The sequence below is a fragment of the Mobula birostris genome, chromosome 12 (genome assembly GCF_030028105.1).
Source record: "Mobula birostris isolate sMobBir1 chromosome 12, sMobBir1.hap1, whole genome shotgun sequence".
NCBI classification, from domain to species: Eukaryota; Metazoa; Chordata; class Chondrichthyes; order Myliobatiformes; family Myliobatidae; genus Mobula; species Mobula birostris.
The window spans coordinates 5,663,970-5,690,533 of record NC_092381.1 but is presented as its reverse complement, the minus strand read 5'-3'; the positions used below and the strand labels follow the sequence as shown (position 1 = coordinate 5,690,533).

General features: G+C 44.9%; 1 protein-coding gene across 4 annotated transcripts in view; it reads right to left on the bottom strand.

Annotated features, from left to right (window-relative positions):
• Positions 1-25,393, bottom strand: part of syde2 (synapse defective 1, Rho GTPase, homolog 2 (C. elegans)) — a 140,101-nt gene extending 114,708 nt beyond the window's left edge. For all 4 annotated transcript variants that reach the window (XR_011887961.1, XM_072273280.1, XM_072273281.1 and 1 more), the window contains exon 1: positions 24,067-25,393. Coding sequence is in view for 3 of the 4 variants with exons in the window: in XM_072273280.1 (XP_072129381.1) it covers positions 24,067-25,189 (1,123 nt within the window). In the remaining variant the exon portion in view is untranslated. The remainder of the gene's footprint in view (positions 1-24,066) is intronic.
• Positions 25,394-26,564: the final 1,171 nt, after the last annotated feature.

Here is a 26,564-nt window from a genome sequence, read left to right as displayed (position 1 = left end):
TTTCTGAGAGTTCTTTCACAAAAAAATGGTGGTAAGTGGCTGGTACACTGTGAATTGACTTATTAATTTATTAATACATCTTCCATATACATTAGGCCAGCTGGTGGCATAGTGGCAACAGCACTGGACTTTCGGGGTGAGAGGTCCGGAGTTCGAATCCAGCCTGCTACCTTGTACACTCTCCATCCGTGCCTGGGTTGAGTGTCGAGCTAACAACTCAACTTCGTTAAAAAAAACCTGGAGAGGGATGGGCTCCACCAGGTTTCAGATGCCCAAGACATACCATACAATGAGCATGCCAAAAAGATCGGTGCAAAGAAGCCTGTCATGACGGCGCCCTAATGACTCTACCAGGAGTTAAGGGCGCACACGCATACATGGAGTTAAAAACTTTTACGTTATGTCGCCCTTCAAATGTGCAATTATAGTAATTTATTACAGGGTAGTCAATATAACCCAAAATACAGTTGTGTCAGCATGAATTAAGCAGTCTGATGGCCTGGTGGAAGAAGCTGTCCCAGAGCCCGTTGGTACTGGTTTTTATGCTGTGGTACCTTTTCCTGGATGGTAGCAGCTAGGACAGTTTGTGGTTGGGGTGACCTGGCCAATGATCATTCAGGCTTTTTTTTTAATATATAAACACACCCATCTTTGTAAATGTCCTGAATAGAGGGAAGTTCACATCTACAGATGCACTGGACTGTCCACACCACTCTCTGCAGAGTCCTGCAATTGAGGGAAGTACAGTTCCCATACCAAGCAGTGATGCAGCCAGTCAATGTTCCCCAATAGAAAGTTCTTAGAAGATGGGGGCCCATACCAAACTTTAACCGTCTGAGCCGGTAAGTACAGACCACGAGATCCTCAGTGATTACACCGAGAAACTTGAAACTGTTCACCCTCTCAAACCCAGGTCTATTGCTGTCTTTTGGGGTTTGCCTGTCTCCATTCCTCCTGTAATCCAGAACCAGGTCCTTTGTTTAGGCAATGATGAGGGAGAGGTTGTTTTCTTGACACCCTGTATCAGGGTGATGACTTCCTCTCCACAGGTTGCCTCATTACTATTTGAGATTAGGCCAGTGTAGTGTCGTCGGCAAATTTAATTAGCAGATTAGAGCTGTGGTTGGTGACACAGTCATGGATATACAGAGAGTAAAGGAGAGGGCTTAGTACACAGCTCTGACTGGCACCCGTGTTGAGGGTCAGAGGTGGGGGAGCTCACTCTTGACAGGAAGTCCAGGATCCAGCTACACAAGGCAGGGTGAAGACTGAGGTTTCTGAGCTTCTTGTCAAGCCTGAAGGGAATTACGGTGTTGAATGCTAAACTCTACTCCAAGAACAACATTCTCACATAAGCATCTCTTCTCCAACTGTGTAAGGACGGTGTGTAGAGCTGTGGCTATTGCGTCATCTGTCGATCAGTTGTGTCGGTAGGCAAATTGCCAATATAACAGGAAGTCTTAAGAGACTCCAGGTACATGGACGCAAGAAAAATGTAAAGTTATATTGGAGGGAAGGGTTAGATTGATCAGAGTTGGCTATACAAGTCAGCACAATATTGTAGGGCAAAAGGGCTCATACTGTGCTGTATTGTTCTACAAGTCTAGAATACAGACTGGAAGTTAGCATGATGCCCGAGAGGGAGATGCACAACTTCTATCAATTATACGTTTTGCCATATTTACTTTAGCCCTCTTTGGAAACAGAAACAGGTTTATTATAAGACCATAAGATAGGAGCAGAATTGGGACATTTGGCCCATCAAGCCCACTCTGCCATTTCATCATGGCTGATCCAATTTTACCCTCAGCCCCAATCTGCTGCCTTCTCCACATATCCCTTCAAGTGCTGACCAATTAAGAATCCATCAACCTCTACCTTAAATATACATAAAGACTTGGCCTCCACAGCTGCCTGTTTAACAAAGAATTCCACAGATTCACTATTCTATATGTAACCCACAGGCTCAACCCAGGTGTAAAAGGCAGTGACATAGCTCCCCAGAACAGCAGAGGTCACACTCTACACTTCCCCGGTGCTACATGAGCCAGCCTATCTGGCTGTCTCCTAATTCTCCAAGACCACCAGACCCCCTCATTTAACTCTTCAGGTTCAGACACTACCGGGGATACTTCCGGTCTTCCTAGCGTGTCCTCCCCCGATCTATCACTAATGCCCACCTGCAACTCTGTACCCTGTCCCATGGTCAAACCCCACTTCCTTCCCTGCAGAGTCCCGCCACAACCCAGGCTGCCCACAGAGCCCGCCCCCCCCCCACTTCACCTGTCTCACTGGGAGAAGGACTAGGAGTCTCTTCCTCAATCAATGGGGAGTTAGCAAAAGGCAGCATCTACCACACATCCAGGTCCTCACCCTTTGAATTAGTAACCCTCTCAGGGGTAGGGGCCAGCCTAACCTTGCCTGTTAGGGGCTCGGTAGTCACCCCGCATTTCCGCAGAGTTCTCTTACTAGGTGCAGGCTCCAAGTCAGGCTCTGGGTCTACCTGCACCTCTTGACCCAGGAGCAACAGGTGGTTCCGATGGAGAATCTTGACAGGCCCATTCTCATCCTCTGGTTTCACCCAGAAAACTGGTGAGGTCAGCAAAGATCATCGGGGTCTCTCTTCCTGCCATTACAGACACTTACACCACACGCTGCATCCGTAAAGCAAACAGTATTATGAAGGACCCCACACACCCCTCATACAAACTCTTTTCTCTCCTGCCACTTGGCAAACGGCACCGAAGCATTTGGGCTCTCACGACCAGACTATGTAACAGCTTCTTCCCCCAAGCCATCAGACTCCTCAAAACCCAGAGCCTGGACTGACACCAACCTACTGCCCTCTACTGGGCCTATTGCCTTGTTTATTATTTATTGTAATGCCTGCACTGTTTTGTGCACTTTATGCAGTCCTGGATAGATCTGTAGTCTAGTGTAGTTTGTGTTGTTTTACATAGTTCAGTGTAGTTTTTGTATTGTTTCATGTAGCACCATGGTCCTGAAAAACATTGTCTTGTTTTTACCGTGTGCTGTACCAGCAGTCATGGTCGAAATGACAATAAAAAGTGACTTGACTTGGTAGGTTTAGCATCTGACTCTCCACCCCATAGGGCATAGCCACCTAACAGTCAGCCAACTTATGCTTTCCAGGTAGCCCCAAATTCCTTATGAGGACTCTCCCAGCAGGAGTTGGGAAAACCTCACTTTTTGATCATACCTCCTCTTATTTCCTCGATTCTGCTTGGCAGCCACAACCCCAGCTAATTCATAAGCCTTTTTCAACTTTCTTTTCACCTCAGATACACACTTCAGATAAGCCTGTGGCATCCAGTTTCACCGAGGTCAGGATATAAGTTAGAGGGTTGTTGTCCGTCCTCACCTCAAACTTGGCCCCGTAAAAGTAGTCACTCAGCTTATCTACCACCACCCATTTTAACACCAGAACTTCCAACTTGTGCGTGGGATAGATTTTCTGGGAGGGCAGTAGACTCCGGCTGACAAACGCAACAGGTCTCAACCCGCTGCCCTGATCCTGATACAGGGTGCCCCTCTAAGCCCTCCCGGCTGGCATCTGTGTGCAGTACATAAAGCAATCGAGGATCCACAAAAGCCAGCACTGGCGCTTGGGTCAGCAGCTCCTTCAGCGACTGAAAGGCCTCTTCACAGTTTGGACCAAGGAGGGATGTAAAGGGCTCTGACAGGTTAAGATACTCTCCACCCTCCTGTCCCTTCCCCAAGGGAGGGTAACTGTACAGAAGCTGATTCAATGGGTGACTCACTTTCACGTAACCTTTCACGAACCTCTGATAGTAACCACAAAACCTGAAGAATGAGCGCAGAGCACTCACATTCTGGGGTCTTGGCTAAGTGGAAACTGCCTCTTAGCTGGATCTGTAGTTACTCTATCCCGTGAGACTGTCCAACATAGCTAACAGACATCTTGCAGAACTGGCACTTGTCCAGGTAAAAGTTTTAATCCTTCAGCTTTCAGGCAGTTCAGCACCTTCAGCAGCCTCGCTTCATGTTCTTCCAAGGTAGATCCAAATACTATGAGGTCATCCAGATACACCAATACCTCAAGCAAATTCATATCCCCCACCATCTTCTCCATGACTCGCTGGAAGGTTGCAGGAGCTCCCGATATGCCCTGGGGCATCCATTCAAACTGGACGAAAAGGCCACCTTCTCTTTGTCAGCCTCACTCATGGGGATGTGGTAATATTCACTTCTCGAATCCAGTACACTGAACTACTTCGCACCATTCAGACGGGCTAGCACATCTTTGATCCTCAGTACTGTGTACTGGTCAGGGAAGGGGCGCCCGTTCACAGTCCTATAGTCCACACACATCCATATCTTCCCATTCTTCTTCCGGGCCATTATTGGGGACACATAGGGGCTTCAGGACTCAGTGATGATCCCAGCTTCCTTCAACTTACACAAATGCTGTCGCACATCTTCCACATCTGCAGGGGCCAGTCGCCGCAACCTCTCTCTAAACAGGGTGTCCTCGATCACCCGGATAGTGTGACGTATGCTCTTGGAACAACTTACATCAAACTTGTCAGTGGAAAAGACACCTTCCAGCTTCAACATCTTCTCTACCAACCTCCTCTTCCAACCAACAGGAATTGGGGAGTCCCCAAAGTTGAATGACTCAGGTTGAATGACAACTTGCCCCCTTTTTCCAATAGTTTCACTGCAGCATGTCTCACAGGGGCACTAGACATTACCGTCACCGGGAACAAATGCGCCAGGAGTATCCCCCGCTTGAAGGTGACCTCCCTCTTCGTAGTGTTCCTGATAATCACTGATATCTTGCTTGCCTGTACAACCAAGGGCTTCTGCAATTTAGAAACATAGAAAATAGGTGCAGGAGTAGGCCATTCGGCCCTTCAAGCCTGCACCGCCATTTATTATGATCATGACTGATCATCCAACTCAGAACACCGCCCCAGCCTTCCCTCCATACCCCCTGACCCCCGTAGCCACAAGGGCCATATCTAACTCCCTCTTAAATATAGCCAATGAACTGGCTTCAACTGTTTCCTGTGGCAGAGAATTCCACAGATTCACCACTCTCTGTGTGAAGAAGTTTTTCCTAATCTCGGTCCTAAAAGGCTTCCCCTCTATCCTCAAACTGTGGCCCCTCATTCTGGACTTCCCCAACATCGGGAACAATCTTCCTGCATCTAGCCTGTCCAATCCCTTTAGGATCTTATACGTTTCAATCAGATCCCCCCTCAATCTTCTAAATTCCAACGATTACAAGCCCAGTTCATCCAGTCTTTCTTCATATGAAAGTCCTGCCATCCCAGGAATCAATCTGGTGAACCTTCTTTGTACTCCCTCTATGGCAAGGATGCCTTTCCTCAGATTAGGGGACCAAAACTGCACACAATACTCCAGGTGTGGTCTCACCAAGGCCTTGTACAACTGCAGTAGTACCTCCCTGCTCCTGTACTCGAATCCTCTCGCTATAAATGCCAGCATACCATTCGCCTTTTTCACCGCCTGCTGTACCTGCATGCCCACTTCCAATGACTGGTGTATAATGACACCCAGGTCTTGTTGCACCTCCCCTTTTCCTGGCCACCATTCAGATAATAATCTGTTTTCCTATTTTTGCCACCAAAGTGGATAACTTCACATTTATCCACATTAAATTGCATCTGCCATGAATTTGCCCACTCACCTAACCTATCCAAGTCACCCTGCATCCTCTTAGCATCCTCCTCACAGCTAACACTGCCACCCAGCTTCATGTCATCCACAAACTTGGAGATGCTGCATTTAATTCCCTCCTCCAAGTCATTAATATATATTGTAAACAACTGGGGTCCCAGCACTGAGCCTTGCGGTACCCCACTAGTCACCGCCTGCCATTCTGAAAAGGTCCCGTTTATTCCCACTCTTTGCTTCCTGTCTGCTAACCAACTCTCCACCCACACCAATACCTTACCCCCAATACCGTGTGCTTTAAGTTTGCACACTAATCTCCTGTGTGGGACCTTGTCAAAAGCCTTCTGAAAATCCAAATATACCACATCCACTGGTTCTCCCCTATCCACTCTACTACTTACATCCTCAAAAAATTCTATGAGATTCGTCAGACATGATTTTCCTTTCACAAATCCACGCTGACTTTGTCCGATCATTTCACCGCTTTCCAAATGTGCTGTTATCACATCCTTGATAACTGACTCCAGCAGTTTCCCCACCACCGACGTTAGGCTAACCGGTCTATAATTCCCCGGTTTCTCTCTCCCTCCTTTTTTAAAAAGTGGAGCTACATTAACCACCCTCCAATCCTCAGGAACTAGTCCAGAATCTAACAAGTTTTGAAAAATTATCACTAATGCATCCACTATTTCTTGGGCTACTTCCTTAAGCACTCTGGGATGCAGACCATCTGGTCCTGGGGATCTATCTGCCTTCAATCCCTTCAATTTACCTAACACCACTTCCCTACTAACATGTATTTCGCTCAGTTCCTCCATCTCACTGGACCCTCTGTCCCCTACTATTTCTGGAAGATTATTAATGTCCTCCTTAGTGAAGACAGAACCAAAGTAATTATTCAACTGGTCTGCCATGTCCTTGCTCCCCATAATCAATTCACCTGTTTCTGTCTGCAGGGGACCTACATTTGTCTTTACCAGTCTTTTCCTTTTTACATATCTATAAAAGCTTTTACAGTCCATTTTTATGTTGCCTGCCAGTTTTCTCTCATAATCTTTTTTCCCCTTCCTAATTAAGCCCTTTGTCCTCCTCTGCTGAACTCTGAATTTCTCCCAGTCCTCAGGTGAGCCACTTTCTCTGGCTAATTTGTATGCTTCTTCTTTGGAATTGATACTATCCCTAATTTCTCTTGTGAGCCACGGGTGCACTACCTTCCTTGATTTATTCTTTTGGGCTTCACCGGTACCCCAGGAAATCCCAACTCCCCCTCATGGCCTTCAGGAGTGTCCACTAAGATTCCTTCACCCTCAGGCACTCCAGGAAATCTGGGGGTCTCCATCATTCTCGCTACTTCCCCAGGCAGTACTACCATTGGACCACACAGTCCCTCGTCTAAATTCGGTATCCAGCCTGATGCAGCCACACACTTCCTCAAAAGCAGCTCGAAACACCGGGTGAACAGAATTTTCCCAGAAAACTCTCGCCAGCCTTCTCCTTGCAGGCCCCCACGAGCCTCCTCACAAGAGGCGTGTTGGTCCCCACCAGAATTGAAACGCCGCCCTTCTCAACAGGGTCTGGACAAACCAGCACCAATGTATCAAGCAACACACATCAAAGTTGCTGGTGAACGCAGCAGGCCAGGAAGCATCTGTAGGAAGAGGTGCAGTCGACGTTTCAGGCCGAGACCCTTCGTCAGGACTCGGCCTGAAACGTCGACTGCACCTCTTCCTACAGATGCTGCCTGGCCTGCTGCGTTCACCAGCAACTTTGATGTGTGTTGCTTGAATTTCCAGCATCTGCAGAATTCCTGTTGTTTTCCAGTGTATCAAGGACCTCAGACACTCCCACATCGGCCTCTGAGAAATCCAACTTCACTGACAAATAACTGTCGTGTGGATAATCATTAGCACTAAGCCCCCAGATGTCCAGTGCCCTGAATGGTGTCAATGGTATATGCTTCAGATACCAGCTGTAAAACAAAAGGTACAACATGACCTGCAACCCAGTGTCGAGTATGGTCTCAGCATGAATACCCTCCACTCATAGCGACACACTGGAGCATGGACCCACTAAGCTTTCAGGAATAGGGCCTTTCGCTTTCGGGGGGTTCCTTGGTACATTGCTGGGAATGTGTTCCTCCAGAGACACCAGGCCATTCCCTCACTGAGTCTCCTCTAGGTTTTCCCAACGACTCTCCCTGCTTAGGTACCCAGGGGCTCACTCTCCTTCTGGCATGACACCTGCTGCCAGCAGACCTCTGCATTGTTCGTCCCCTTGGGGGATCTGCCCCCCCCCGCCATCAGTTCCATTATATGGGGGAGGGAGCCCACACCCACTGATAACAGCCAACATATCTCCGGTCTCAACTCTGCCACAATCTCCTCTACCGCTCCCTGGGGTAGACTATCTGCGGTCACTTCACAGGGGACTACTACAAGGACTGTACCCTGCTGAAGGAGTCCTCCTGCCCCTTCGCCGCATTCTCCTCTTCTTGTACCTCTCTGATCAGCTCAACAAAAGATGGAGGGGGACATGTCTTACAAGACTGTCGGAGACCCCAAGCAATCAAGACATGGGACTGGGTGCCCCTGGCTATCTGGTCCACTCTTAACTGATCCTCCTCAGCCGCCTGAATGACCCCTCTGCGCTGCAAGTAATTTAGCTGCCTCTAGCTGAAAAATAAAAGCAGAAAGCTTCTCCCCCTTCTCCTGATGCACGTTCTGAAACCCCGCCATGAGCTCCATTGGGCTCCCTGTCAGGCCAAAAGCATTGTCCAGTGCTTGCATGTAATTGACAGCTGGCGCTACCGGATATTTCAACCTGACAGCTCTCACAACGTCAGCGGCTCGCCCATTCAAACTTTCAACCAATCTCTGTTGCTTTACATCAGAGCACTGCCACTCAGCTAAGAACTGAGAGGTCCCCTCCGCTAAGAACTGAGAGGTCTACTCCGTCCAAGCCTCATACGCCTCTTCCCCTTTAGGGATGGGTGTTATTCCAGAGAATAGGCGGAGTCTGCCATAGCTGGGACTTTGAATCTGAGTTTTCCATTTATTCGCCAGAGAAGTAAGGGTGAATACTAACTCAGAATTCTCACTTCACCAGGGGATGTGGACTAATTAGACATTCCAAATCCGACCACTCTTTCCCCTCACTCCTCAGAAACGAAGGAACCCTGTCTTTGAAATCTCCACCCCCAGCTACCACTACCTCAACGCTGGTCTGCATTAAAACAAGAGCTGCGCCCGCCATTTTATCAAACCTCTGCCCGCAATCGCAACTTTAACAGTACTAGCAGACAAATTAACAATTCATCCGGAGTACAAATATCTACCCCACTGGTTCATTGCTCAGGGTAATCACACAGCATCCAACAGAATCAAACCTGGACGAGCCCCCACAATTGTAACCCTCAGGCTCGGCCAGCACGTGTTCGTTTAGGGGAAGACAACTTCTGGCCCCGCCAAACTGAGAAATCTCGTTCGTGTAGATGCTGCGTGATGTGTTGCCCAGTTACAAATCCACACCGCAAAATTATCAGACAGTACACCATATGCAATTAACTGATTGAACTTTATAAATTTTAAACTGAATATAGGGTTATTAAAGAAAATAAAAAGAAAAAGGGTCCATTATAAGAGAAAAATCTAAAGTGCATGCTGGAGCTCACAAATACAGCCATTCATCAACCATCGACCTCCTCCAAGTGTCGCTGACCTTTGGACCCTCACTCCCGGTCCACTCCGTCTGGTGGTCTCCCAGCTCTCTCTCTCTCTCTCTCCACACGCGCCTTCCTTCTTCTCTTGCCAACCAAAAGACCGCAAAAATCTCTCTTCCAGACTCACAAGAAGCATTTCTCTCATTGTGTGGGCCGCCCTCCCACATCCCAAGCCCTGTTACCTCCTGTCATAACCCAAACATTGCTGCTACAGGAAAACCATTACATTAGCAGTGAAACATTACAGCTCGTTACATCTAGTTAAAGAAATTCACCATCTCCATTCCAAAAGGATGTCCATCTATTCTGAGGATGTGTCCATTGGTCTTTGACTCTCAACCATAGGAAACATCCTCTGCACATCCACTCTCCAAGGCCTTTCACCATTCGATAGGTTTTCAATAAGGTCACCCCTATTTCTTCTGAATTCCAGTGAATAAAGGCCCAAAACCATCAAATGCTCTTCATGACAAGCCATTCAATCCTAGAACCATTTTTGTTAATCTCTTTTGAACCATCTCCAGTTTCAGCACATCCTTTCTAAGATAAGGGCACAAACCTGTACACAATACTCTCAGTGAGACCGCCAGTGCTTTATAAAGTTTCAACATTATATTCTTGCTTTTATATTCTGGTCCTCTTGAAATGAATGCTAACACTGCATTTGCCTTCCTCACCAGAGTCAACCTGCAAATTAATCTTTAGGGAATCCTGCACAAGGACTAAAGTCCCTTTGCATCTCAGTTTTTTTCTTGTATTCTCTCCATTTAGAAAATAATCAACCCTTTCATTTCTTCTACCAAAGTGCATGACCATACACTTCCCAGCACTGTATTCTATCTGCTACCTATTTGCCCATTCTCCTAATCTGTACAAATCCTTGTGCAGCCCCTCTACTTTCTCAAAACTACCTGCCACTCAAGCTATCGTCATATCATCTGTAAATTGTGCAAGCCATCAATTTCATCATCCAAATCATTGACGTATAACAAAAAGATCAGTCCCCACAGAGACCCCCTAGTCACTGGCAGCCAGTCAGAAAAGATCCTTTATTCCCACTCTTTGCCTCATGCTTTATCCATGCTAGAATCTTTCCTCTAATACCATGGGCTTGTAGCTTATCAGCTTCGTGTGGCACCTTGTCAAAGGCCTTCTTAAAACCCAAGTACACAACATCAACCAATTCTCCATTGTACATTCTGTTTGTTACTTCTAAGGATTCCAACAGGTTTGTCAAGCAAAATTTTCCCTCAAAGAAACAATGAAGGTTATAGCCCATTTTATAATGAGTACCCTGAGTGCTCGAACTTAATAATCAACTCTAACATCTTCACAAATACTGAGATCAGATTAACTGGTCTCTCATTTCTATCCTATATCAAGGGATATAGGAAACTTGGTTTGGAAAAAGAGAGGGATTTACAATAAATATAGGCAGCTTGGAGTTAATGAGGTGCTCGAGGAATATAAAGAATGTAAAAAGAATCTTAAGAAATTAGAAAAGCTAAAAGATACGAGGCAGCTTTAGCAAGTGTGAAAATAAATCCAAAGGGTTTCTATAGTTATATAAATAGCAAAAGTATAGTGAGGGATAAAATTGGTCCCTTAGAGAATCAGAGTGGACGGCTATGTGCAGAGCCAAAAGAGATGGGGGAGATTTTGAACAATTTCTTTTCTTCGGTATTCACTAAGGAGAAGGATATTGAATTGTGTAAGGTAAAAGGAAACAAGAAGGGTAGTTATGGAAAGTATGACAATTAAATTAAGAGGAAGTACTGGCGCTTTTAAGGAATATAAAAGTGGATAAGTCTCTGGGTCCGGACAAGATATTCCCTAGGATCTTGAGGGAAGTTAGTGTGGAAATAGCAGGGGCTCTGACAGAAATATTTCAAATATCATTAGAAACAGGGATGGTGCCGGAGGATTGGTGTATTGCTCATGTTGTTCCATTGTTTAAAAAGGGTTCTAAGAGTAAACCTAGCAATTATCGGCCTGTGAGTTTGACATCAGTGGTGGGTAAATTGATGAAAAATATTCTTAGAGATGGTATATATAATTATCTGGATAGATAGGAACAGTCAATATGGATTTGTGTGTGCAAGGTCATGTTTGACAAATCTTATTGAATTTTTTGAAGAGGTTACTAGGAAAGTTGACAAGGGTAAAGCAGTGGATGTTGTCTATATGGACTTCAGTAAGGCCTTCGACAAGGTTCCACACAGAAGGTTGATTAGGAAGGTTCAACTGTTAGGCATTAATATCGAAGCAGTAAAATGGATTCAGCAGTGGCTGGATGGGAGATGCCAGAGAGTGGTGGTGGATAACTGTGTCAGATTGGAGGACGGTGTGTAGCGGTGTGTCTCAGGGATCTGTACTGGGTCCAATGTTGTTTGTCATATATGTTTATGATCTGAATGATGGGGTGGTAAATTGGATTAGTTAAGTATGCAGATGATACTAAGATAGGTGGAGTTGTGGATAATGAAGTAGGTTTTCAAAGCTTACAAAGAGATTTAGGCCAGTTAGAAGAGTGGGCTGAAAGATGGCAGATGGAGTTTAATGCTATATTTTGGTAGGACTAATCAAAATAGAACACACATGCTAAATGGTAGGGCATTGAAGAATGTTGTAGAACAGAAGGATCTAGGAATAATGGTGCATAGTTCCCTGAAGGTGGAATCTCATGTGGATAGGGCGGTGAAGAAAGCTTTTGGTATGCTGGCCTTTTTAAATCAGAGCATTGAGTATAGGAGTTGGGATGTAATGTTGAAATTGTATACGGCATTGGTAAGGCCAAATTTGGAGTACAGTATTGTATACAGTTCTGGTCACCGAACTATAGGAAAGATGTCAATAAAATTGACAGTACAGAGGAGGTTTACTAAAATGTTGCGTGGGTTTCATCTCCTAAGTTACAGAGAAAGGTTGAACAAGTTAGGTCTTTATTCTTTGGAGCGCAGAAGGTTGGGAAGGGACTTGATAGAGGTATTTAAAATTATGAGGGGGATTGATAGAGTTGACATGGATAGGCTTTTTCCATTGTGAGTGGGGGAGATTCAAACAGGAGGACATGAGTTGAGAGTTAAAGGGCAAAAGTTTAAAGGTAACATGAGGAGGAACTTCTTTACTCAGAGAGTGGTGGCCGTGTGGAACAAACTTCCAGCAGAAGTAGTTGAGGCAGGTTTGATGTTGTCGTTTAAAGTTAATTTGGACAGATATATGGACAGGAAGGAAATGGAGGGTTATGGACCGAGAGCAGGTTGGTGGGACTAGGTGAGAGTAGGAGTTCGGCATGGACTAGAAGGGCCGAGATGGCCTGTTTCCATGCTGTAATTGTTATATGGTTATATATTTCCTTTCTTCTGTCTCTCTCCCTTTTTGAAGGGTGGCATGACATTTTCAATTTTCCAGTCTTCTGGAACCATTCCAGAATCTAGTCAAAGATCATTGCTAATGCCTTCACAATCTCGTCGGCCACCTCTTTCAGAACTTTGTAGTATACACCAACTGGTCCAGGTCTATCTACAGACCTTTGTTTCCCCAAGAACCTTCTCCCTCTTTTAGACTATGTATCTGAAGAAATTTTTGGTGTCCTCTAATATTATTGGCTAGTTTATTTTTATATTCCATCTTTACCTTCTAATGACTGTAGCTGGCTTGTTTTTTTCCCTTAAAAACTGCTTTCCAATCCTCTAACTTCCCACTAATTTTTGATCTATTGTCTGCCCTCTCTTTGGCTTTTACGTTGGTTTTGACTTCTCATTAACCATGGTTGTCATCTTTCCCCTTGAATACTTCCTCCTCTTTGGGATGGATATAGCCTACGGCTTCAAATTGCTTCCAGAAATTCCAGCCATTGCTGCTCTGCCATCATCCCTGCCAGTGTTCTTTTCCAATCAATTCTAGACAACTCCTCCTATGCTTCTGTAATTCCCTGTACTCCACTAATACTGATACAGCTTCAGTTTAGCTATTACTTCTCAAATTTCAGGGTGAATTTGATATTATGATTACTTGCTCCTAAGGGTTCTTTTACCTTAGGCTCTCTAATCAACCCATTGCAGAACAGCTGATCCTCTGTTCAACCACGAGCTGCTCTAATAAGCCATCTCAGAGGGACTCTAGAAATTCTCCCTCCTGTAATCCAGCACCAACTTGATTTTCCCCAATCTACCTGTATATTGAAATCATCCAAGACCACTGTATCATTGCCTTTTTGGCATAGTGTCCATCTCCCGTTGTAATTTGCAGACCACATCGTTACTACTTTTTAGGAGTCTGTATACAACTTCCTTTTTACAACAGGGCCTTTTACCCTCAGCTCCTTAGATCTATTCACAATGACTCAACACCTTCCGACTCTATGTCACCCCTTTCTAATGGTGATTTTATTTTTCACCAGAGCAACATCGCCTCCTCTGCCTTCCTGCCTACCCTTTTGATACAATGTGTATCCTTGGACATTAAGCTCCTAGCTACGATCTTTCAGCCTTGATTCCATGATGCCTACAACAACACACCTGCCACTCTGCAACTGTGCCTCAAGTTCATCTACCTTATTCCTTATACAGCACACATTCAGATACAAGACCTTCAGTCCTGTATTCATCATTTTTGATTTTGTTGCACCATGCTCAACCTTTTGATTCCTAACTCTGTCTAAGCTCTTACCAACATCTGCCTCCACAACCTCTCCACTAACTATTCTGGCACTTTGGCTTCCATCCCCCTGCAACTCTAGTTTAAACTCCACCATGGGCTATTAATAAACCTTCCCACTAGGATGTTAGTCCCCCTCCAGTTCAGGTACAAACCATCCCTTCTGTACAGGTCCCACCTTTCCTAGAAGGAGACCAATGATCCAAAAGTCTATGCCCTCCTTCCAATATCAACTCCTTAGCCCTGTACAATCTTCCTAGTACTAGTCTCAGTAGCATTGTAAAATTTGTTACAAAATAAAAAAGGTGCAAAAAAGGAATAGTGAGGTAGTGTACATGAGATCATTGTCCATTCAGAAATCTGATGACAGATGAAAAGATGGCCCTGAAACTTTGAGTGTGTACCTTCGAGCTCCTATATCTCTTCCCTCATAGGAGCAATGAGAAGAGGGCATGTTCTGGGTGGTGGGGGTCCTTAATGCCTATTTCTTGAGGCATCGCCTTTAAAATCTCCTCAAAGGTGCAGTTTTGTGCCTGTGATGAAGTTAGCTGAGTTTACAACTGAGGCCTCTCCATGCCGGACAGTGATGCAACCAGTTAGAATACTCTCAATACATTTGTAGAAATTTGTTAGAATCTTTTGTAGCATACTAAATCTCCTCAAACTCATAATTAAGTATAGCTACTGCGTGCCTGCTTAAATGTGTTGGACAAAGGATAGGTCCTGGGATATTGACACCCAGAAGCTTGAAGCTGCTCCCCCTTTCCACCACTGACCTTTGAGGACCGGTAATTGTTCCTAAGGCCCACAATCATTTCCTTAGTCTTGCTGACTGAGTGTGAGATGGTTGTTGCAACAACACCAAACCAGCCAATCTCTGTTCTGTATGCCTCCTATAGGCCATCTGAGATTCTGCCAACACGAGGAAATCTGCAGATGCTGGAATTTCAAGCAACACACATCAAAGTTGCTGGTGAACGTTGCTTGGTCTAGGAAGAGGTACAGTCGACGTTTCGGACCAAGACCCTTCGTCGGGACTAACTGAAAGAAGAGCTAGTAAGAGATTTGAACGTGGGAGGGGGAGGGGGAGATCCAAAATGATAGGAGAAGACAGGAGGGGGAAGGATGGAGCAAGAGCTGGACAGTTGATTGGCAAAAGGGATATGAGAGGATCACGGGACAGGAGGCCCAGGGAGAAAGAAAGGGGGAGTGGGGGAAGCCCAGAGGATGGGCAAGGGGTATAGTGAGAGGGACAGAGGAAGAAAAGGAGAGAGAGAGAAAGAATGTGTGCGCATAAATAAATAACGAATGGGGTACGAGGGGGAGGTGGGGCATTAGTGGAAGTTTGAGAAGTCAATGTTCATGCCATCAGGTTGGAGGCTACCCAAACGGAATATAAGGTGTTGTTCCTCCAACCTGAGTGTGGCTTCTTCTTTACAGTAGAGGTGGCCATGGATAGACATATCAGAATGGGAATGGGACATGGAATTAAAATGTGTGGCCACTGGGAGATCCTGCTTTCTCTGGTGGACAGAGCGTAGGTGTTCAGCAAAATGATCTCCCAGACTGCGTCGGGTTTCGCCAGTATATAGAAGGCCGCACCAGACGCAGTATATCACCCTAGCCAACTCACAGATGAAGTGTCGCCTCACTTGGAAGGACTGTCTGGGGCCCTGAATGGTAGTGAGGGAGGAAGTGTAAGGGCATGTGCAGCACTTGCTCCGCTTACAAGGATAAGTGCCACGAGGGACTCCCTTGTCCATTCGTACCCCCCCCAATCCCTCCCCACCGATCTTTCTTCTGCCAACAGTGCTATCACCAACGAGTCTATAGATGGTGTTGAGCTGTGCCTAGCCGCACAGTCATGAGTGTAGACAGAGTAAAGGTAAGCACACATTCTTGAGGGCACATGTTGATTGTCAGCAAGGGGGCTTGATAACTGATCTGCACACTGTGGTCTCCCGGTGAAGAAGTCAAGGATCCAGTTGCAGAGAGAGGTACAGAAGCCTAAGTTTTCAAGGTTGTTGATTCACAATGCACAATTGCTAGTAAGCAGAGTAAACAGATTATGTTGCATTTACTAGCATTTTGGGCTCTTGTGAAATGAGCACCTTAATATTTACATGGTATTGACTATATACAGGGAATTAGCCAAAACATTATTGGTTCAAGCACATCGAGGGCTGGAGGGCCTGTTCTTGTGCCGTGCTGCTCTATGTTATATGCACCAGATTAAATTCGTTGCCATTAATTCCTATAGTGGGGGAGTCTATGACCAGAGGGCACAATGTCAGAATACAGGGTCCTCCATTTAGAGGAGATGAGGAATTTCTTTATCCAGAGAGGTTGGTGTATCTGCAGAATCAATGCCACAGACACCGTGAAGGCCAAGTCATTGGGTACATTTAAAGCAGAGTTTGATAGGTTCTTGATTGGACAGGGTGTTAAAGATTTCAGGGAGAAAGCAGGACAACAGGGTTGTGAGGGAAATGGATTTATCATGATAAAATGGCAGCACAGACTATGGGCAGAATGGCCTACCTTATGGTTTTATGATCTTACCTACACAAGCTGTATATCATACAATGATATGCAATGAATACATGCAAATAATTAATTTGAATTTGATCTGATAAGAACTCAAGATCTTTTCAACTCTAATTGCTGAGAGAAAAAGTATTTCTTTTAAACGTACAAAGTTCTAGGATTAAACTGCTAAGGTCTACTTTGAATATGACATCTCCTTTTAATCTACTTTAACAGTCAGCTTCCCAATACACAGCAATTTATGCCTTGTTTCTAGGTTTTTCTGGATAATGCTGTAATGTAGGTAACTGCTATCTTCATACAAAAACCGATGTTTTCATTACTAATCATTACCCAAACATTGCACATCATTTCCCCTGTTCAATTTACATTTTTGGATTGAGCTGAGGGAGGGAGATTGGGGTGGGGGGGTGGAGGGTGGTGAAAGAGGGAATTTATGCCTCGAGGCTCAGGACAAGTAATTTAACGAACTCGTACATTCACTAAAGAAACCTCCACAAAATATTCCACATTCCACAGTCAACAGACCATATACATGTCTGGAACCAGTGCCCAAGGCTAGCAATTCTTCTCATGGCTAGTCTTTAGTACTGAAGTAACTGTCAAATGTCCAAACAGCTTTTTAAATTATCTTAAACTAAATTTCTTAAGATGTAAAAACAGAATTACATAGTTAAAATTAAAGGTTACATTTTAACAGCTCTAATGTTCCTCCTAAAAACACTTTTGATGTTCTAAATTTGTTTTTCAGAAAACTAACCTCAAATCCAAAGAACAGTTTAAAGAATAAAAACTTTCAGTCAATATAGTTAACCTCTGGAAGGCTGATTGGATTAACAATAGTTCAGTACATAAACAAGAGATTCTGCAGATGCTGGAAATCCAGAACAGTGCTGGAGGAACTCAGCAAAATTTATGGAGAGGAATAAATAATCGATGTTTCAGCTGAGGCATTGATTGCTTACTCATTTCCATAGATGCCTGATCTACAGAATTCCTCCAGCATTTTCAGTGTGATAATTTGGTTCAACAGTTTAGTTTTGGTATTCTTCCACACTAAAAGGCAGAAGAAAAATCAACATTACTTTCTCTCCTGACACCCTGCATGAGAAAAATAATTCAAAAGCTTATGTATTCACATCTATTGCAGATTTAAGCTCCTGGGATGTGGGGTTACCATATACTTGCGTAGAACAATAAATGGTAATCATAGGGTGCTGAACATTGTTTTCCATATTGAACATTCTCACACTTGCATTTAGATTTGACTAACAATACCTCCGTGGAAGAACAAGTTAGTGTGGACTGAAGTTGCATACACAGTACTCTCTACATACACTGTACAATAAAATGGCATATCACAATATCAGCTTAGAAGCAAATTTAAACAATATCCTTCACCTGATTGAGACCAGATTGTTAGCATGAACAGCATTCTAACTGGTTGCATCACCGTCTGGTATCTAGGGGCCTCTGAACAAGAGTAGGAAAAGCTGAAGTTGCAAATTCAGGCAGCTCCAACATGAGCATTAGCCTCCCCAGCATCAAGGACATCTTCAAAAGGTGATGCCTCAAAAAAGCAGCATTCATCACCCAAGACATGCTTTCTTCTCATTGCTACTATCAATGTTTCAGGAACAGCCTCTTCCCCTCTGCCATCAGATTTTTGAACGGACAATGAACCCATGCACACTACCTCAGTTTTCTCTTTGTTCACTTGTTGCAATCTCATTTGAATCTTCAAATATACAGTTCTTATTGTAATTTATGGTTTATTATGTATAGCAACATCTGCAGCTACAAAACATTTCATGTCATGCCAGTGATATCAAACCTTGCGGAACGACCACTCTCCGCTGAACATCGACGACGACTCCGTACAGATCGTTAAGAGCACCAAATTTCTTGGTGTTCACCTGGCGGAGAATCTCACCTGGTCCCTCAACACCAGCTCCATAGCAAAGAAAGCCCAGCAGCATCTCTACTTTCTGCGAAGGCTGAGAAAAGTCCATCTCCCACCACCCCCATCCTTGCCACATTCTACAGAGGTTGTATTGAGAGCATCCTGAGCAGCTGCATCACTGCCTGGTTCAGAAATTGCACCATCTCAGATTGCAATAGTGAGGTCAGCTGAGAAGATCGGGGCCTCTCTTCCTGCCACTACAGACATTTACACCACACGCTGCATCCATAAAGCAAATAGCATTATGAAGGACCCCATGCACCCCTCATACAAACTCTTCTCCCTCCTGCCATCTGGAAAAAGGCATCGAAGTATTTGGGCTCTCACGACCGGACTATGCAAGTTTCTTCCCCCAAGCCATCAGATTCCTCAATACCTAGAGCCTGGACTGACACCAACCTACTGCCCTCTACTGTGCATATTGTCTTGTTTATTATTTATTGTAGAGCCTGCACTGTTTTGTGCACTTTATGCAGTCCTGGGTAGGTCTGTAGTCTAGTGTAGTTTTGTGTTGTTTTACGTAGTTCAGTGTAGTTTTTGTATTGTTCATGTAGCACCATGGTCCTGAAAAACACTTTCATTTTTACTGTGTACTGTACCAGCAGTTATGGTAAAAATGACAATAAAAAGTGACTTGTTCTAGCATTAGATAAAATTTGATAATGATTTTTTGTTCCAGTACAATTATGGAACACAGTAGACAATAGGGTTTCCAAATAGGTGGTGGTACGTTATAATTTGAAAGGATTCCCACCAGCACCTTCTCTTTTGCATAAGACTTTAATGCATGTAACATGGGGTGAAGGACCTGTACTGTGCTAATGTCCCATGTCCAAACACCCAAGCAATAATCAGCAGTTATTAGATAACTCCACAAGAGAGAAGATGCTGCCAGAATAAAAACGTGAATTCGGATTGTCCTATGCATCTCAGTAGGCACTGAGTAATTCAGATTATTCCACCCAGCCAGCTCACCTAGGTCATTTAAACATGATGGAAGGAAACAAAGTTAAATTGCCAGAATCTTTAATTACATAGCTCCATCAGTACAACATTCATAAGGTTCATGCTCAGCCAATTTTATCTCTAGCGTCAAGTATTACAGCGGGCAAGTCTAGCCCAGTGGGCAGAGCATCAGAATAGAAGGACATTCCTTTAGAACAGATGAGGGGGAATTCCTTTAGCCAGAGGGGAGGGAATCTGGGGAATTCACTGTCACATACAGCTGTGGAGGCCAAGTCATTGGGTATATTTAACGCAGAGGCTGATAGGTCATAGTCATACTTTAATCCTGGGGGAAATTGGTTTTCGTTACAGTTGCACCATAAATAAATAGTAATAAAACCATAAATAGTTAAATAGTAATATGTAAATTATGCCAGTAAATTATGAAATAAGTCCAGGACCAGCCTATTGGCTCAGGGTGTCTGACCCTCCAAGGAAGGAGTTGTAAACTTTGATGGCCACAGGCAGGAATGACTTCCTATGACGCTATGTGTTGCATCTCAGTGGAATGAGTCTCTGGCTGAATGTACCCCTGTGCCCACCCAGTACATTATGTAGTGGATGGGAGACATGGTCCAAGATGGCCTGCAACTTGGACAGCATCCTGGACAGCAGGTACTTGATTAGTCAGGACATCAAGTTACAGGGAGAAGGCAGGAGAATGGGCTTGAGTGATAATAAATCAAACATGATGGAATGATGGAGCTGACTTGATGGGCTAAATGGCCTAATTCAGCTGCAATGGTAACAATGAATATTTTAGACTGAGAAAATAAAATAAGACAGAACCCATAGCTCCAACGGCAGAAAACTTGTCCATATTTTAAACTGCTTAATGCATTGTAGCTGTGTAGATTTCCACATTTGGCTACAGACTGCAAAATAGACTAACAAAAAGGTAGGCAAGAAAATGTGGGAGAAAAAGAAAAAATTTCTGATGAAAAAGAAATTCTAATAAAGGGAGAATAAGATGTATCCCACTGCCTCAGGAAAGCAGCCAACATAATCAAAACCTCTCCCACCCTGATCAAAAGATACAAAAGCTTGAAAAGACACACCAGCCAACTCAAGGACACTTGAACAACAGATAAATTCAATCTCTCAATCTACTGCGTCATGGCCCTTGCACTGTATTTTTTTTTATCTACCCACACTGCACTCTGTAACTAACACGAGATTCTGCATCCAGTTATTGTTTTTCCCTTTGTACTACCTCAATGATCTTGGGTTCAGAATGATCCGTGTGAATGGCATGCAAAACAGTCTTTCACAGTATCTCAGTACATGTGACAATAATAAACCAATTAAAACACTGAAGGCAGCCAAAGACAATTTCATCCATATTCCATTTCAACACTATTCTTCAATAGCTCATTGGCCAATTTGCAATGAAAATCGCAAAGCTTTTCAAAGTTCTCATCTTAACCCAATTATAAGCTATAAAAATGCCATCCTTGAGGAAAAGAATTGTTGAATATCTTTAAGAGAAAGTCAGGCAGTTTCATAACCAAGGGCTTCTCTCTTTAGGAGAAGAGGAGAATAGGACAAGAGGTGACTTGATAGAGGTGCACACGATGATAAGAAGCATAGATCAAGTGCACAGCCAGAAATTTCCCCAACCCAGGGTGGAAATGACCAATCGGAAGGAACATTTTCAAGGTGATTGGTGGAAAGTATTGTGGGGGGCGGGGGTGTCAGTGGTAGGTTATTTCTGTAAATACAGTGTAGTTACAGAGTGCAGTGTGTATAATTAAAAACAGTGCAAGAAGGCCATGACGCAGTAGATTGGGAATGGAATGTGCTGCCAGGCGTGCTGTTAGAGGCAGATACATTAGGAACATTTGGGAGACTCAGATAGACACATGGATAACAGAAAAATGGAGTGCTACGAAAGTGGGAAGAGTCAGACTGATCTTCAAGTTAAAAGGTTGACGACATCACGGGCTGTAATATTCTATGAATGGACAGTATCTGGGGAAGGGTTAGGAGCAGTCTGGAATGTAGAGCTGCTACAAACAAATCAGCCATAGTCTTATTGAATGGTGGAGCAGCTTCAGGGGGCCAAATGGCCATTCATACTCGAAATTTATATATTTGAAATAAGCCAAGACATCAAACATTTTATTTGTTTTGCAAGACGTTTTCAATGCACAATTTCATCATTGCATTCAGAAGTATAGAACCTCTGTCGGCACCAGTGAAAAAAAAGGGGACAAAACAAAAAGGAATCAGACGTGAACTATTTTCAAATCCCTTCCTACCATATCCATGGCATTCCATTTAATAACAGCACTAAAAGGCATCCTGCTGTGTCCAAGTATGATCAAAAGCTCATTTAATGATATTAGTATTCAAAATGCAGATTTTAGCCTTGTTCTTTCTAAATTTCAGTACAAGAAAAAATGTCAGTAAATCATTTGATCGTTCCTCAGCTCCTCTGTAGGTTCCATAAACATTGATTATTCACAATAGAAATATTTGCCCTGGATTACATGGGCAACTCTGCCATGAAATTCCAAGCCCCGCTGCGATTGGGGGGGGGGGGGGCAGGCATGGTGCTTGCAACCCCACAGCTATAGAAGGTCCAGAGACAATATTCCTGGAAGAGGAGAAATATTTGATGGGCTACACCTGGGAACAGTTTGAAAGTAACCCACGATGGGGGACTCTGGCAAGCTATATCCCAGTAAGGGTGATGGGCTTAAGCATGATTGCAAGGCAGCACTGTAGCATAACAATTAATGCAATCACTTTACAGTGCAGGCTGTAAACTGGGGTTCAATTCCCACCACTGCCTGTAAGGAGTCTGAATATGACTATGTGGGTTTCCACATTCCAAAGATGTACAGGTTAGGGTCTGTGTCGGCACTGGAAGTGTGCCCACAGTCCTTGCTGATTTGATGCATTTCTCCGTATGCTTTGATGCAAGTACAAATTGATTGCCAACCTTTTAAAAAGTTAATTAAAAATTATGCACGAGATACACAACAATTTTGACAAAAATCCAAACAGGTCAGTAATAGAATGGCAAAGGGGGAGAAGCTGTTGCTGAATAAGTTTTAAACCTGATTCTCAATAGGTCAGGAGCCAAGTAATTTTGACAAAATCTTAACCAACAGTGGTGAATATGCTGTAACTAAATGCCACTTAACAGCACAATGAATTATTCCTCCCATCATTTTGTGATTGAGGTGAGCAAAATCAGCTCCAGAATCAGTAACCTTTAACAGATACATACTTTACATGGACTCCAAATAACCAGAGACTTTTCCTCAGGGCAAAAATGGCCAATACGATTGGAGGAAAATATTTCGGGGGGAGCACGCAGATGTCAAAGGTAGCTTTTTTTTAATATAACAGCTGCACAGACCAACCACATTACTCTGAGCATGATTTTTTTTGAAAACAGCCTGAAAACTGTGCGGCACTCAATTTTTTTTAAAATGCTTATGAAGATTTAGAATGAAAATATCACATACTTCTGATTTTATTAATGTAAGGGTACAATATACAGTACAAAGAAAATCTTTTCACATTTTGTAAATCTATTCCAGCTGCACAGTAACAAAGGCGAGGTGCACAGGAGCATTTCAGTCACTGCATGGCTGCAGAGTTTAGAGGGAACAGTGGCCTGGAATGCACTGGTAAGGTAGACACATTGGGGACACAAGAAACTTACATTGGCACCATTCCAGCATGTCTGATTTATTATCCTTCTCACCTAGATTCTTCTGCTTTCTCTCCAAAATTTTTGTCACCCTGACTAATCATGAACCAATCAACCTCCACTTTAAATATACTCAATGACTTGGCCACAGGTCACAAACTCTTAGATAGGCACATAGATGAAAGAAAAATGAGGGCTACGTGGGAGGGAAGGGTTAGATTGATTATGGATTAGGTTAAAAGGTTGGCACAACATTGTGGGCCAAAAGGTCTGTACTGTTCTCTATGAATCAGGAACATCTTCTTCCCCTCCACCAGAGCTCTAAATGGACAATGAACCCACTACACTACCTCACTTTTTTCTTTTTTTATACTTATTTAATTCATATTTCTTATTGCAATTCAGTTTTTATTATACATTGCAATATACTACTGCCACATAACAAATTTCACAACATATGCCAGTGATATTCAAACTGATTCTAAGTGCTCTGTGATCTAAAAAGCAGTTACCACAAGTATGCAACAAATTTAAAACTCCATACAGCACCTACAAAATGAATTTTAAATACTTGATAACAAATTTAAAAGAACTCTGAATGCAAGACATTGTTCATTTGTAATACAGTGTTAGTAGCAGTATATCACCCTGAAAATTTTAGGTACAATATTAAGGAAAGAACCTCCACCAATGCAGACCAGTGAAAGCCTCCCTTTTCAGACAGCCGATTCTGCAGAGCAAGACAGCAGCTGGATGCTTTAAGACAAACCCATGCACAAGTCCCAGTAAAGGAGCCGTCCAGCTGCCAAAGCAACTGCCTACCTGTCAGGAAAACCCTCTGGGTGGCGGGGGGCGAGGCCGTTTTGTTCCCTTGCACCCTGACGGCCACAGGGGAACTCGCCTTCTGCGCTTCCACTTTACGGGCTGCCTGACCTGGCAATGAACCAGATGGCAGGCTGGCTTTTACGGACCCGCTAATGCGCTCTTTCATCTCCAAGGACAGCATGCGCCCTCTGTGCATCCACTCCTGCATTTTGTTGACCGTCACTGCAGGTGGTTTTAAAGAGGAGCCCTGCCTATCGTTTTGCTGGTCGCACGATCCGCAGACCGCATCACCGGGACCCCCCAACTTATTCAGCTTAGACCCGGCGTAACGGGGCACCATGTTACTTTCTGAAGGCTTCACACAGACTGAAGAGGGTAAATGGTCGGGGTGCGATCCCCCAGCCTGAGGGGATGTTTGGCCCCAGCCAGGCGGGCTCGCCACTGACCGGTCAGTGAGGATGGAAAGGTAATCGATGACCCCGTCACTCACTGACCGCTGCAGAGAGGATCTGGGAGCCGTCGGGCTCTGGCTGGCGAGATGACTCCGGGAAGGAGGCAATGAAGCGGAGAGCTGCCGGCGGAGGAGGTCAAGCTGGCCGGAGGAGGCCGTGGCCAGCGAGGGGGTGCCCCGGAGATAGCCCGCGGTTGCGGGGGTGTCCGTGGGCATGCCGTGCATGGCGTGGATGAGCAGGTAATAGGCTTCTTGCAGCCGGCTCCTCAGCCTCTCTCTCTCGCGGCGGCACGGCGAAGCGGCCTGGCCGCCCAGACACGGCCGCCGAGCCCTGCAGGCCCGCCGACGCCGGTTGTCATAGTAATCGCCGCCGTCGTCGTCGTCGTCGTCGTCCAGGATGGGGTCCAGAGGCGGAGGACCGGCCAGGTCCTCGCACACGCTCCGCCTCTCATCCTCTCCTCCGCCCGGGACCGGGGAGACCCGACTGACGCCCGCCGGTCCACCTAACCCAAACGCCCCGGGCCCAGCCTGGAACTGTTGTCGCCGCCGCCGCTGCTGCTGAAGGAGCTTCGCTTTACCTTCGTGGCCCCTTGAGACGCTGCTCGCCGTCTTCTTGGGCTTCTTCCCCCTCAGCTTGGCGAACAAAGTCCGGCGTAAGGGGTCGGCCATCCCCGCTCGGCTCCCCCCTCCGCTCCCGGACACAGCTAGTTCGCCTGCGTCGGCAGTTGCACCCCTATCTCTCTCCTCAGCGCGCCCCTGCGCGCACTGCCTGCAGCCGCCGCTCGACCTTGCTCTTCACTCCGCTCAGCGCCTTCCGCGCAGGCGTCAGCCATCCTCGAGTCGCGGCTCGCGACTGGAACACACCACCACCGTCGCGCGAAGCGACCAGCGCACAGCAGACAGACAATCCGACCGCCCATTTCCCGCCCCTCGTCTCTTACTTTCAGCCAATGGGAAAGATTGGTTGAAGAGAGGCGGGCTGATGAGCACGCAGGCGCAGCTGTTAATGAGACCGCCCCCTTTGCTCCTCCCGTCAGTTCTCCTCAGCACACCTGAAGGACAGGTAACCAGCTCGTTTCCTCTTTCCTTATCACTATTTAGTTGTTTTTTTCACAATATATATAATTTTATATATTTACTGCCACAAAGCAACACATTTCTAGACAGTGATAATAGTCATAGTTATACTTTATTGATCCCCCGGGAAATTGGTTTTCGTTACAGCTGCACCATAAATAATTAAATAGTAATAAAACCATAAATAGTTAAATAGTAATATGTAAATTATGCCAGGAAATTATGAAATAAATCCAGGACCAGCCTATTGGCTCAGGGTGTCTGACCCTCCAAGGCAGGAGTTGTAAAGTTTGATGGTCCCAGGCAGGAATGACTTCCTATGACGCTCTGTGTTGCATCTCGGTGGAATGAATCTCTGGCTGAATGTACTCCTGTGCCCAACCAGTACATTATGTAGTGGATGGGAAACATTGACCAAGATGGCATGCAACTTGGACAGCACCCTCTTTTCAGACACCACCAGCAGAGAGTCCAGTTCCATCTCCACAACATCACTGGCCTTACGAATGAGTTTGTTGATTCTGTTGGTGTCTGCTACCCTCAGCCTGCTGCCCCAGCACACAACAGCAAACATGATAGCACTGGCCACCACAGACTCGTAGAACATCCTCAGCATCGTCCGGCAGATGTTAAAGGACCTCAGTCTCCTCAGGAAATAGAGACGGCTCTGACCCTTCTTGTAGACAGCCTCAGTGTTCTTTGACCAGTCCAGTTTAGATAGATAGATATAGATACTTTATTAATCCCGAGGGAAATTTGGTTTCATTACATTGGTGACCAAGAATAGAGCGTAAATATAGCAATACAAAAAACCCCAACAATCAAACAACAAAATGCAAATTGTGCCAGATGGAAAATAAGTATCCCCAGGTATTTGAAATAAACCTGGTTCTAATTCCTCTAACTTCCAAAAATGATTTTTGTTACTCCAGATTCCAGCATCTGCAGTGAGGAAGTTTCAGACCTA